Genomic DNA, 12,026 nt, shown 5'->3' on the forward strand with positions numbered 1-12,026 from the left:
CTTCCACTGCTTTGCCCAGACTCCCCTCTCTGGGTGACAAATAAATAAATGCTCAATCTCAGTAGCAGAACCGGGTGGTGTTCAGTTTGCAGGAAGATGCTCTCAACAAATGTGAAGCCTCAAAAGGAGGTTGAGCACTTGAGAACGTACTGTATGTCTGCACACCGTGTGCTCTGACTAATGTCAAGGGTGGGATTACTTTCACTTTGCAGATAACTGGAGCTCAGCAGCTAAGCAATTTGCCCAGGATTTCTAAGCAGCCCAATTTAAACAGGATTGAAAGCCAATTCTCTATTCTTATTCAAAAATGGAAGCTGACTCATGCTGTTTGAACTGTGATCTGAATCTGAGAGGGCCTCTGTAGAGGCTCCACATTCAGTGCCAGGCAGCTCTGCTACCTGGTCTGCCCCATAGGATCCCATCTCACCTCCGAACACCTGAAGGAAACCACCTATTCTCCTCATAGAACCTTCTGGATAGGACTCGCCCGGAAGCCCAACTGTTCACAGGGGGACAGATCGACAGTCATCTTGAAACCAAAATAAAACTTTCCAGCTCCCAGTTCCAAATACAAAACAGCTTGTAACTCTTTTAAAACTTACCTCCAATTTTTCCTTTAGTCAGGAATATTGCACACTGGTTCAAAATGCCGTGATTTAGCCAAATAACTGACAGCAAACCTTCTCCACCTACTGGACAGTTTGGCTAAGTGCTAGTCTCAGTCACCAAGGTGCAAGCTGGCTGCTCCATCCCTCTGCTCTGAATGAAAAGCCAGCAGAGGTTCCTGGAGATAGACTCATAGCCTGGCAGGGAGTGACATGCACAGACAACTGTGTGTATATCCTAAGTTCTGAGGAAAATCTGGAGCAGATGCCAACTGACCCATGGCTCCCTCCATTCCTAGTCCAACTCACTATGCATGGAACACAAGGCCAGCTATCCTCCATCCCTAAACTCAACTCATTACACGCAGGACTCAGACCCAGCTCCTACTCACCCTGCCTCTCAACAAAACACCATTTCCACACCAGTTCCAGAGGGGCATCTGGAATGATCTAGTCCTGAGCACCACCCCTGTGCCCCCTGCACAGCACTGCCCTCAGTGGAACCATGCTAACTCCTAGGCTCTGTCCTGTTTCCTTCAAGTTTAAAGACTGTGTCCTTCTACTCAGTATGCTTCAAACCTCAGCAGATGGAAAAACAAAACAAAAGCAAGCAAACAAACAAACAAACAAACAAAAAAAAAAAACCCAGAACCAGAAGAGCTGAGGTCAGCTCAAGTCACATGTCAGAGCTGGGCCAAGTCCAAAAACAGCCAGGAAAAAACAAAAACAAAACAGTAAGATTTAGGGACTTACATCTATGTCCCTGCTCTTCAGAATCCACCTCTCTTGGGATGACATCATTCTTGCTATGCAAATCTCTTCTACTTTAAACCCCTTTTTTTTTTTTTTAAACCTGAATGTATGGCTGTGCACTTGACTTGGGTGCGTGTTGTCTGGGGAGGCCAGAAGAGGGCATCGGATCCCCTGGAACTGGAGTTGTGAACCAGCTGTGGGTGGTGCTGGAAACCGAACCCAGTGCTCTTAACTGCTAAACCATCTCTCCACCTCCTCCATTCTGCTCTTAAGTATGTTCATTAGCACAGAAATAACACTACGCTTGTGTGACTGGTACTGAAACCAGGGCCTCATACACACTAGGCAAGCACTGACGTACGTTCACAGACCTTAAGTTTTTAAACACAAATACAAATTTAATGAAATAGTTTATAGAAATGGCATGTGAGCCGAAGTTGACAGCTACTAAGGACTTTTCTCTTGCATACCTACAATCTCTTTTTGGAGACTCTAGAAGACCAGGATGGCCTGGCTCACAGAACTCAGCTGTGTGTGCCATGCTATACAGAGCTGTAATCTTTCCTTCTTACTTTACGTTCTTAATAGGAATTGGGTGGTTGAGGCAGGAAGGCTGTGGTGGTCTCAATGATGGCCCCACAGGCTCACATATTTGAATGCTTAAGTCACCGGGGAGTGACACGGTAAGGATTAGAAGGAAGTGTGTTGCCTGGCGTGGGCCAGAGTCTGTCTGCTGCCTGTTGATGAGGCCGTGGCTCTCAGTCACTGCTTCAGCATCTGCCTGTATGCTGCCATACTTCCCACCACCATAACAAACCTTCTGAAACTGTAAGCCAGCTCCCAATTAAATGCTTCCTCTGGAAATAGTTGCTTTGGTCATGGTGTCTCTTCATAGCAATAAAAGTGACTAAGGCAATGACTTGATAGTTCAAGGCCGTCTGAAACCACATAGCAAGATCAAGACATGAAAAGCACAAAGAAGGAAAAAAACCTAGAGAAAGTTTGAATTTGGCAAGACTCACTGAGTTCGGTTGCAACGAAGAGGTGACATCTTTATCACTGACTCGGTGACAATGATGAGCAGAGCTTCGCAGAGCAGCATGACCACCTCCAGAGCACAGAAGCCACATCTGGCTTGCAAGAGTACCTGATTTTTTTCTAAGGCTGCTTTTCCAAACAGTTTTCCAAACAGTCAACCCGAGCCAGCTAGGTTCTGTCCCGCCGGGCCTGGTTTACAGATCACAGAAAACCTTAGAATGTGGCTCTGCGCCAACCATGAGAAAACAGCTCTTTAAAAAATGAGGGGCTGGAGAGGCTGCCCACTGGCTAGGAGCACAGGCTGTTTCGCCCAGAGGACCAAGGCACCTACACGGCAGCTCACAACCATCTTGTAGCTCCAAGTCCCTTCTGACCTCACTAGGCACTCAGGTGGCGTACATACATGTATGCATGCTATCAGACAAACACGTTTAAAAAAAAGAAAAGAAAAAGAAACCCACAGGTCAAATGAAAGAGTGTCCTCAGTACAAAGAGAAGGGAGCTCCAGTTATAACGGTCCTAGCAAGACCTAAACCCGCAGGGACAGTCCAGGGCGCCAGCCAAGGTGTGAAAGAAGACTCCATCATATGTTCCAAGTTTTGAATCAGTTTGAAGTTTTCGTGTTTCACAATATATATTTTTATTAGGGTCCATAGTCTGCTAAGTAAAAGCAGTAACAAGACATTTTTTTAAAAACTATACAAAAAACAAAAAAAAAAAGGTGCACATTCACCCAAAAAATGCTGTTTCATCTATGGTTTAAGATACCTGAATGTGGAAGACTTGATTCCATCAATCAAAATCACCCCATTAGTATTTTAAAAGTATGTACTACTTTTTAAAAGTACATACTTTCTAAAAGTATGTAGTCATCCTCTCAATAAAAGATCGATCCCGTCTAATTCAGCATGTAAAAAATAATTTAAAGCACACACACAGGCACACACTCACACATACACAGAACGGAAGCTAATACTTTCAGATCCTCTTTTATTTTGTTTTTCCACCTCACATACAGAACCTTCTCACACATTTCCTGCAGCTATAGTCACTTGATGTTGGCAAGGTACCATTTTATCCCTAAAACTTTGTTGGCATCAAAATATGACAGTTACCAGTGTTAAATCCATACAATATTTACACAGCACAGCACATTAAGCTTTAGACGTTTGGCAATTACACACACAGAAGACGAGACCCCCACTCGGCATGTTTGGGATTGGGAGCTCACTGGTCCCTATGGCGACCGTACACTGGTTCAAAGGGCAGCAGAGGCAGCAGGCAGTTACTTCAGGACACTTAACACTATGATCTGGAAGCACATTATGATGTCACCCCAGTGTGTGTACCACACCACCTCCTCCTCCAAGGTGGCCTCATAATCCTAGAATGGCAGGTCCAGCTGATACAAAATGGAGACAGCACGACATTTATTCTGTAGAGATGCTCTACTCCTAGGCACGCACTGTGACTTTGAACATAACTCGTCCCAAAAACTTGTCACGTTCATCCTGGTTTTTTAGGTTGTGTGATCCGTCAATTTTGCACTCAACTGTTGCTTCTTTCTTGGTAGCGCTAGAATCAAAGGTGACCTGGACGGCAACTAGCGGCTGTCGATAGCCAACCTGGCGAGCGAGGGACAAACATTAGTTCCAATTCTTTTGTTAATTTCACCTACACTTAGGAACTCAGCTTCAATTTATAGCTCAGGCTGATTTGACATTTTTCAAGCCTCCTGCCTCAGCTTCCAAGAGTTAGGGATATAAGCATGTCCCACCACACCTGATCTACTTTGTAAAGTCTACGGACAGCCTATTCTAGGTCTGTTGCCTTTCTTCTTACTATGGAAGTTTCCGTAGCGTAGCTTTGGAGGGCTTCCTGTTTGGTGGCTGCACCCATCATTTGACTCATCCACTGAATGCCTCGACTCCTAGCTATTTTAAAGTTACAGCATTATTGTATTCTGATCCTAACTTATTGGTTAATAAATTCCACTTAATGTATTTTTATGAGATTCCAACTGTTCCATGCATGCTTAAAAATGATGTATATTTGCCATGGGCTCAGTTATACATTACTGTATTTGACAAGTACTCATAAGCTCAACCATTCTGATTATTTCACTAATACACACAGCACAACTGGGACATGTACAGCACGGCTTGTGATCACTGTGGCCAGTATGTAGGAACAATTCTACTGGTAACTGACTCCAGCAATGACAACAACTTTACAGAAAAGCAGATACATAAACTGTCTTAAGTTTCTATTCTCCTCACATACTTACTGATGAACAACCAAAGTGTAACTTCACAGCGTGAAGCCTGACTGACCATCTTAGGAGACCGTCGTCACCTGGTAACAGAGCCAGTCAGTAACGCCCCTGCCCATGTGATTTGAGAAGGATATATTCACTCTCCTCAAAAAATACACAAATCAATTTAATCACAAGAATAATTCCAAAACCAAAAACCTGCACCATGCATACAAACTCCTATCCAGCGCCTTCCCCAAAGTCCCAACCTCACTCTGAAGCATATAGAAACAGAAAGCAGAGGAGTAAGAAGTTTCTCCAGGCCACAGGCTGCTCAGCTGCCACAGCAAGGCGTCTACTGCAAGGAAGGCGCCTTATTCTGCTGTGAAGGCCAATGCTGGGACAGGGGGACATTTCAAGAATGTCTAAAATGGGTACAGGGACAGGACAGTGTTAAGGTCTACTGAGAAGCACAGTGGGCATTAGTGTCCTCATATCTAGGAAATGCATGCTGTGCACTTCAGAATAAAGCCACCACCAGGGACTAATTTACAAGCACGATGAAAAAAAAATCCATCCGTGGCTATGGTGGTCTGAATAGGCATGGCCCCATAGACTTGTGTGCTGGAATGCTTGGCCCATGTGAAGCAGTCTCCTATGTTCACGCTCTGCTCAGTGTGGCACACAGTCTCCTGCTGCCTGCTGTTCAAGATGTAGAACTCTCAACTCCTCCAGCACCATGTCTGCCTAGATGCTGCCATGCTTCCTGCTATGATGGTAGTGAACTGTAGGCCAGCTCCACTGAAATGTTGTCCTTTAGAAGAGTTGCTGTGGTCATGGTGTCTTCCCACAGCAATGAAACTACTAAGACAATGGGTAAGATACAGGATCTGGTAATGTGCTTTCAGAAAATATACTGTTCTGGGCATTTTGTGGGAATAATTTCAAAGTAAGTTTTAAAATATGGCAAAACAGACGGTGTGGTGGCTCAGGCCTTAGCAGGCAGACTACTGTGAGTTCAAGGCCAGCCTGGTCTACAAAGTGAAGTATCAAGGTCAGCCAAGGATACACAGAAAAACCCTGTCTGGGAAAAACAAAACAAAAATACTATACACACATGTGCGCACGCACACACACACACACACAGATAAAACTTTATAAGACAGCTTTATGTACATATGCTTCAAAAGCTTAAAAATCACAAAATACTGTGTGTCTTAAATAATGCATTTTTACATCTGGCCAGTAAAGAGTGCATATTATTTTTCAAACAAAAGCAAAGCTGGTTTTCTGAAAACCACCATCCTTGAATCTGGATGAAAGCTCTACTGTGCTCAGTCAGCACAGCATCTTCACTCTACCTATTTGTACTTGAATTTTTTTTTTTAAATATAGGCTTGCTCTGCCTGCATGTACACCTACATGCCAGAAGAGGGCATCAGATCCCTTGATCAGTGGTCGTGAGCCACCATGAGGCTGCTGGGAACTGAACTCAGGACTTCTGGAAGAGCATCTCACCAACCCCTCTCCCCATTTGTTAAAAACCCCAACAACAATGTGGATGATGAACAAATAACACACATGTGTGCGCCTAGATACATGGGCTGCCTCAATGCAGGCAGTATCCTAAGAGGACTCTAAATACTTACATGCCGTTTTTTCCCATAATATGGAAAATATTTCAAGTCTATAAGTCCATGATCAGGATAAGTTGATATATTTGCTGCGATTGTATCCTAGAGTTGAAAACAAAAGAAATCTTTTTTAGGTCACAGTAAAGATTTTTTAAAACTATGTTTATAATCACTGACAGTTATCAATTAGGACAAAAGTGAAGAGATTCCCGTAAGATGCTTCAGCCACAAACACAAACACAAGTGTGTTTCTGAGGATGACTTGTCGCTGTTGAGACAGGTGTCACTCACTGTGTAGCCCAGCCTTGACTTAAAAGCATGGCAATCGGCCCACCTCAGCCTCCCAAGTGCTAGGATTTCAGGCATGCACTACCATACCTGGCTGCACAGCCTCAATACAAATTTCACATAATGAATTGCTTCAAAATAAGCCACCCAGGTTCTCCTCACATCCCCTGCTGCACTCCATGAGTGTCTCCTCAGTTACAGTTGCTCCCACTGCCTATGAACTATTATCTGCCCTCCACTGGTGCAAAGCCAGCTGCTCACCATTAAGTTTGGACTGAGGTTTCCCCAAGATGGATGAAATACTGTGCTTCTAGGCTGGAAAGTAATGATGCCCACAAGCTAACAAGCAAGAAAGCAGCACTCAGACCCAGAGGTGGGTCAAGGTTACTGTTCAGAACTGTAAAAACCATGATGTGACCAACAGAAAAAGCATCCATAGTTCCCATGAATAAGTAGAGAAAAGCACTAAAACTCTTTGTCAATCACTATGTATCTGCACATTTCATGAATGGGAGCCTTGAGCCCCAGCACTAAATAAACACAAACCCCAACAAGCCAACCTCAAACTGACAGGCACTACTAAACACCAGGGGCTTTGGATCCAATTAAGACTTCTGCGTGGTGCTGGGAATTGGAGCCAGGGCCTCATGCATGCTGAGCACCCTGTCTACACTGACCTGCAGCCCAGCATGTCATCTCTCCAGTCTGAAAGCACACAGAAGGTATGGCAAACTCAGACTCTGGGAAACAGCAGTCATGACTGGGAGACCATGTCTGTGGGACACAGTCAGCACAGTTGTAAGAGGCAGACAGGGAAGGTGTCCAGCAAACTGAGGACTCTGGTATGTAGGCTGTTCTGTTTTGTTTTTTGAGACAGGCTCTAGCTATGGAGTCCAGATTGGAGTATAGACATTTAGCACCACATAAGAAAACAAACTAACAAAAACAGAAAAACTCAAGTTCTTCTGAGTTTTCTCTCTCAGAACAGTAGATAATGTTTGAGGTCTTCTCAAAAACAGTAGATAATGACTAAGAAACAATGGCCACACTTAAGAATGACCACCCCAAAAGGTGTGTTCCTATAAGAGTGTTTAGGGCAGGTGTTACTCACCAGCACTGTGTGCCTTAACATGGCAGTATAAATAGTTTGAGTCCTAGCGCTGGGAACAAAACTTAAAATTTTGTTTTACATGACGAAAAGTCCCACTGATGAGTGTTTCTCTGCATTTAAGACACTAGTTAATAGTTTCTTGTGGAGCCTGTTTTACTTTAAATGTGATGCTAAAGTGACTTACAGGCAACACTATGTTTTCATGTTAAGAGTATGTTAAGTGTATGTTAAATAGATTTTTAGAGGAGGTGGCTTAGTGGGTAAGGTTGCTTGCCGCCAAGGCTGACACCTGGGATTTGACCCTCAGAACGCAGAGCAGAGACCATTGCTCGTCCTCCAGCTTCATCCCATGCTACTGTATACATGGACGTGCACACATACGCATAAATGACAAATGTCACACAACACAACGCCTTCTGCTCACCTGTGACCTGCACATAGTTTTATTTTAAACCAACCCCCTTTCTGAAGCATAATCTCACTATACAGACCAGGCTGGCCTCATACTGATTAGCCTACCTTGATCTCTCCCAAGTGCTGGTTAAAGGCAAGCACCACCACTCTGAATTCCCTGTCTCACCCCCTCCCCCCCCCCCACCCACCCCCAAGTGCAAATGTTACAGGCATGTGACATCATGCTCAGTTTAAAGATTCTAGTTTTCTATCTAAGTTTCTTGGAGAAGTGAGTGTGGCATAAGGAGGAAGTGACTGTCTCTATTTTACACGTACACATCCACCTAGGAGAGAAGCTACGGACTTTGTTCATGTCAACGCTAAACACTGGACAATACTCTTAACAATTATAAAGAATTCTCCAGCAGGGTATGGTGACACACGCCTTTAATCCCAACACTCAGGGGGCAAAGGCAGGTGGATCTCTGTGAGTTCAAGGACAGCCTGGTCTACAAAGGGAGTCTAGGAGAGTAAGGACTGTTACATAAAGAATTCCTGTCTCAAAAAACAAACAAAGGGGGACGTCTCCAAACCAGCATCTCACAGTTAGGAGTACAAATCCTGGACTCCCCCAAGACGTACTGAGGCAGGAACTATAGGGAATGGGGAACCAATAAACCTAAGTGATTCTGAGGCTTAATGGTGTTTGCAGAGCCCAGGTAGGAAATCCATCTCTGGCCTAAGAAGCTATGATTTCTCAACTTCAAAAGCGAGTCCAATGCAGCATTTTAGGTAGCTGGTTCTGCCTTACAACTGGAGATTATTGCAGTTATTTTATCAGTTTGGCCTATAATTATTATTATGGCAAGATTTTCTAACTCATTAGCAATCAATCAAGACACAGACACCTGTTATATTTTAAGACAGCCTTAGTTAACCTGGGGCAAGGCAGATATTAATCCCCTAAACTACTTCCTGCCCCAATCCCATGCCATCTGGCTCTAATAATTTCTATCAAGCTACCTCCCATCCATAATCCCAAATACTTGCTAATGTTCTTCATCTGGGCCAAATCTCTATCCATGTCAACCACATGCTTCTCCTCCACCTAACCCATAATGCAGCCTCCTTCTTCCTCTCCTCCCGTCTCTCCTCCTCCCAAGATTCTCTCTGTCTCTCCAAGCCCTGAAACTTTAGCCACACCTATCCCATTTGCCCTGCCCAGGAGTAGGGTTAGGCTCTTGGGCAGTACAGGTGGAGCACAGAGACAGCAAGCAGGAATTAGCATCAAAATACATCAGACCAAGAGCATGCATGGGCCAAAACATTACACAGACTGCAGCTCCAAGCTGCCTACAGACTCTCACAAAACAGAAATGGCTACAGACACATGACAGGTTAAAGAGGCAAAATTAAGAGGCTGACAATCTTCTAAAACTGACCTGGGGAATGGAGTTAACCGCCTAAACAAATAAAAAATAAAAATAAAAACTACTATAATCCCTTTCTAAAACATCATAGCAAAAGGCTCTTAGATCTTTTTAAATTGTGTTTTGGTAGTTCTGGATTTGTTTACAATGGACTTAATGATAGTCATACTTCTCCATACCCTCTCTAAAGAACTTCAAGGAAAAGGACAAAAAGCCAAGAAATGTGAGACTAAGTTACTGGCAACAAAAAGAAAAAGAAAAAGAAGAAAAAAAAAAAAGGCCGGGTGTGGTGGTGCACGCCTTTAATCCTAGCACTCGGGAGGCAGAGGCAGGCCTGGTCTACAAAGCGAGGCCAGGACAGCCAAGGCAAACCCTGTCTCGAAGAAAAAAAAAAAAAAAAAACCTAAACTAAACAAACCAAACTCTTCTCCATAAAGTTGATAACGGCTAAAATTAAAAACTCTTTAACTGCAAAATGTTTAGCAACTGTTTCTGAAAAGGACCCACCAATACAAATTAACAATAACTAAATTCCAAAAAATGGACAGGGTTCACTAATGAAAATCTAAATTGACACAACTGACCCAAGACTTAAACTTTTCTTATTTCCTGACTTGATTTCTAAAGATTTTTACTGGAATTAAGATAAAATACCTAAACAGGACGATGATGGCACACACCCTTAATCCCAATACAATAAAAACAAAGACAGGCAAAACTCAAGTTATAGACCAACCTGGCCTCCACAGTCAATCAGGACAAGACCCCCGCTGATAAGATAAACTACTTACAAAGACAGTCAAGGATTCAAAATGACAAATTTTCCATAAAATGAATATGTAAGTTCCTTCTTCAATCTTAGATTTATACAAGGAAAAATGATGTCACTGCTCTAAAAGACCAGCCAATCATCTTAAAAGTAGAGCTGCACAGGAAAACTGGTGCCCAAAGGGTAAATTGGTCTAAGAGATATGTTCTATTAAAATACGAGGTTTCCTTCCAGTGCTCTGAAACGTTATTGCAGGGTATGTGGGATAACTAAGCAATACACGCTCATTGTTAGTTGATCAGCTCAGGGTCTTGCCAGAAACTAGTCTATTTTTATCACAAGAATATATATCCTAGGTTTAACAGATGGCTATGATTCTACTGATAGATAAGGCAAAATAGTTAGATGGTCTTCAAAAACTTCAGAGACCTACAGAATATGGCATTTTAAAATGCTATTATTTTAAGGATTCTTTGACAATAAGACAGATTAACTCCTGACCTATCTCAAAAAAAGATGAGAACTGAAGAATCACCTTATGGAGATGGCTTCAAATGTGGCAAACCAGGCCCTGGGCAAAAATGTCCTTACATCTGCCACAAACAGAATTCTGCCCAGCACTCGGGAGGCAGAGGTAGGCGGATCGCTGAGTTCGAGGCCAGCCTGGTCTACAAAGTGAGTCCAGGATGGCCAAGGCTACACAGAGAAACCCTGTCTCGAAAAAAACAAAACAAAACAAAACAAAGAATTCTGCCTAAAATGGATAAGCTCGGATGCAGGCAGAGTCGACAGCCAAACTTTGCCAAAACAGGGTAAGCAAGTGCTCAGTAGTACCTGCTTTACAATTATGTCTGTCAGATACACTGAGTCAAAAGGCTGAAGATGAGGCTCCAACATGTTAGAGAGTGTTGGGTGACTGTTCAGGCGGCAAACTGTCTCTGTCACTTTTTCATTTTGGAAGCTGCTAACCTGCACTTCCTGTTTACTCAGGTAACTAAGTTTTATTCCTTCTCAAGTCTCTGATGGGGTTGAAGACCAGATAGTTTTAAAATTAAACTTAGTTGTTTAGGAGTTAAGAAGATGTTTTTAGGTTGATAGAGATGAGCTTACATAGGTTCAAAACTTTAGACTCACCAGAATAGAATAGATCATATTTCTTCAATGTTACCAAATACCTTTTAATTAGACATTATGTATGTATGTCTTGCCTACTGGTTTTTATAATCTTTCATAATTGCTCCTACTGTATATTTTTAAAAATAGCCTTTTTATTTAGACAGAAAAGGGGAATTGTTGGAGGTTGGTCTGATGTATTTTGATGCTAATTACTGCTTGCTGTCTCTGTGTCCCACCTGTACCTTGCCTAAGAGCCTAACCTGTTTGACCAATAAAAGACTATCACACCTGGGCAGGGCAAATGGGATAGGCCTGGCTAAGGTTCCTGGGCTTGGGGAGAGAGAATCCTGGGAGGAAGAGAGACTGGAGGAGAGGGGAGGATGAAGGTGGCTGGGCCATGGGTTAGGTGGAGGAGAAGCACATGGCCGGCATGGATGGAGATTTGGCCCAGATAATGATAATTATCAAGTATTTGGGATTATGGATGGGAGGTAGCTTGATAGTCATTATTAGAAGCAGATGGCATGGGACTGGGGCAGGGATCCCATACCCACCCCACTATGGGAAGTTGTTTAGGGGATTAATATCTGCCCTGCCCCAGGTTAACTAAGGCTATCTTAAAATATAACAGGTGT

The 12,026-nt window shown here is 43.2% G+C and overlaps 1 protein-coding gene across 2 annotated transcripts in view; it reads right to left on the reverse strand.

The window, feature by feature from the left end:
- Positions 1-3,369: 3,369 nt before the first annotated feature.
- Positions 3,370-12,026, reverse strand: part of Atp1b3 (ATPase Na+/K+ transporting subunit beta 3) — a 35,789-nt gene continuing 27,132 nt past the window's right edge. For both annotated transcript variants that reach the window (XM_051140670.1, XM_051140671.1), the window contains exons 6-7: positions 6,300-6,386; positions 3,370-4,021 (exon numbers count right to left, since the gene is read on the reverse strand). In XM_051140670.1, the coding sequence (XP_050996627.1) occupies positions 3,851-4,021; positions 6,300-6,386 (258 nt within the window). In that variant the 3' untranslated portion in view covers positions 3,370-3,850. The remainder of the gene's footprint in view (positions 4,022-6,299; positions 6,387-12,026) is intronic.

The sequence above is a fragment of the Acomys russatus genome, chromosome 32, assembly GCF_903995435.1.
Source record: "Acomys russatus chromosome 32, mAcoRus1.1, whole genome shotgun sequence".
Lineage (NCBI taxonomy): Eukaryota > Metazoa > Chordata > Mammalia > Rodentia > Muridae > Acomys > Acomys russatus.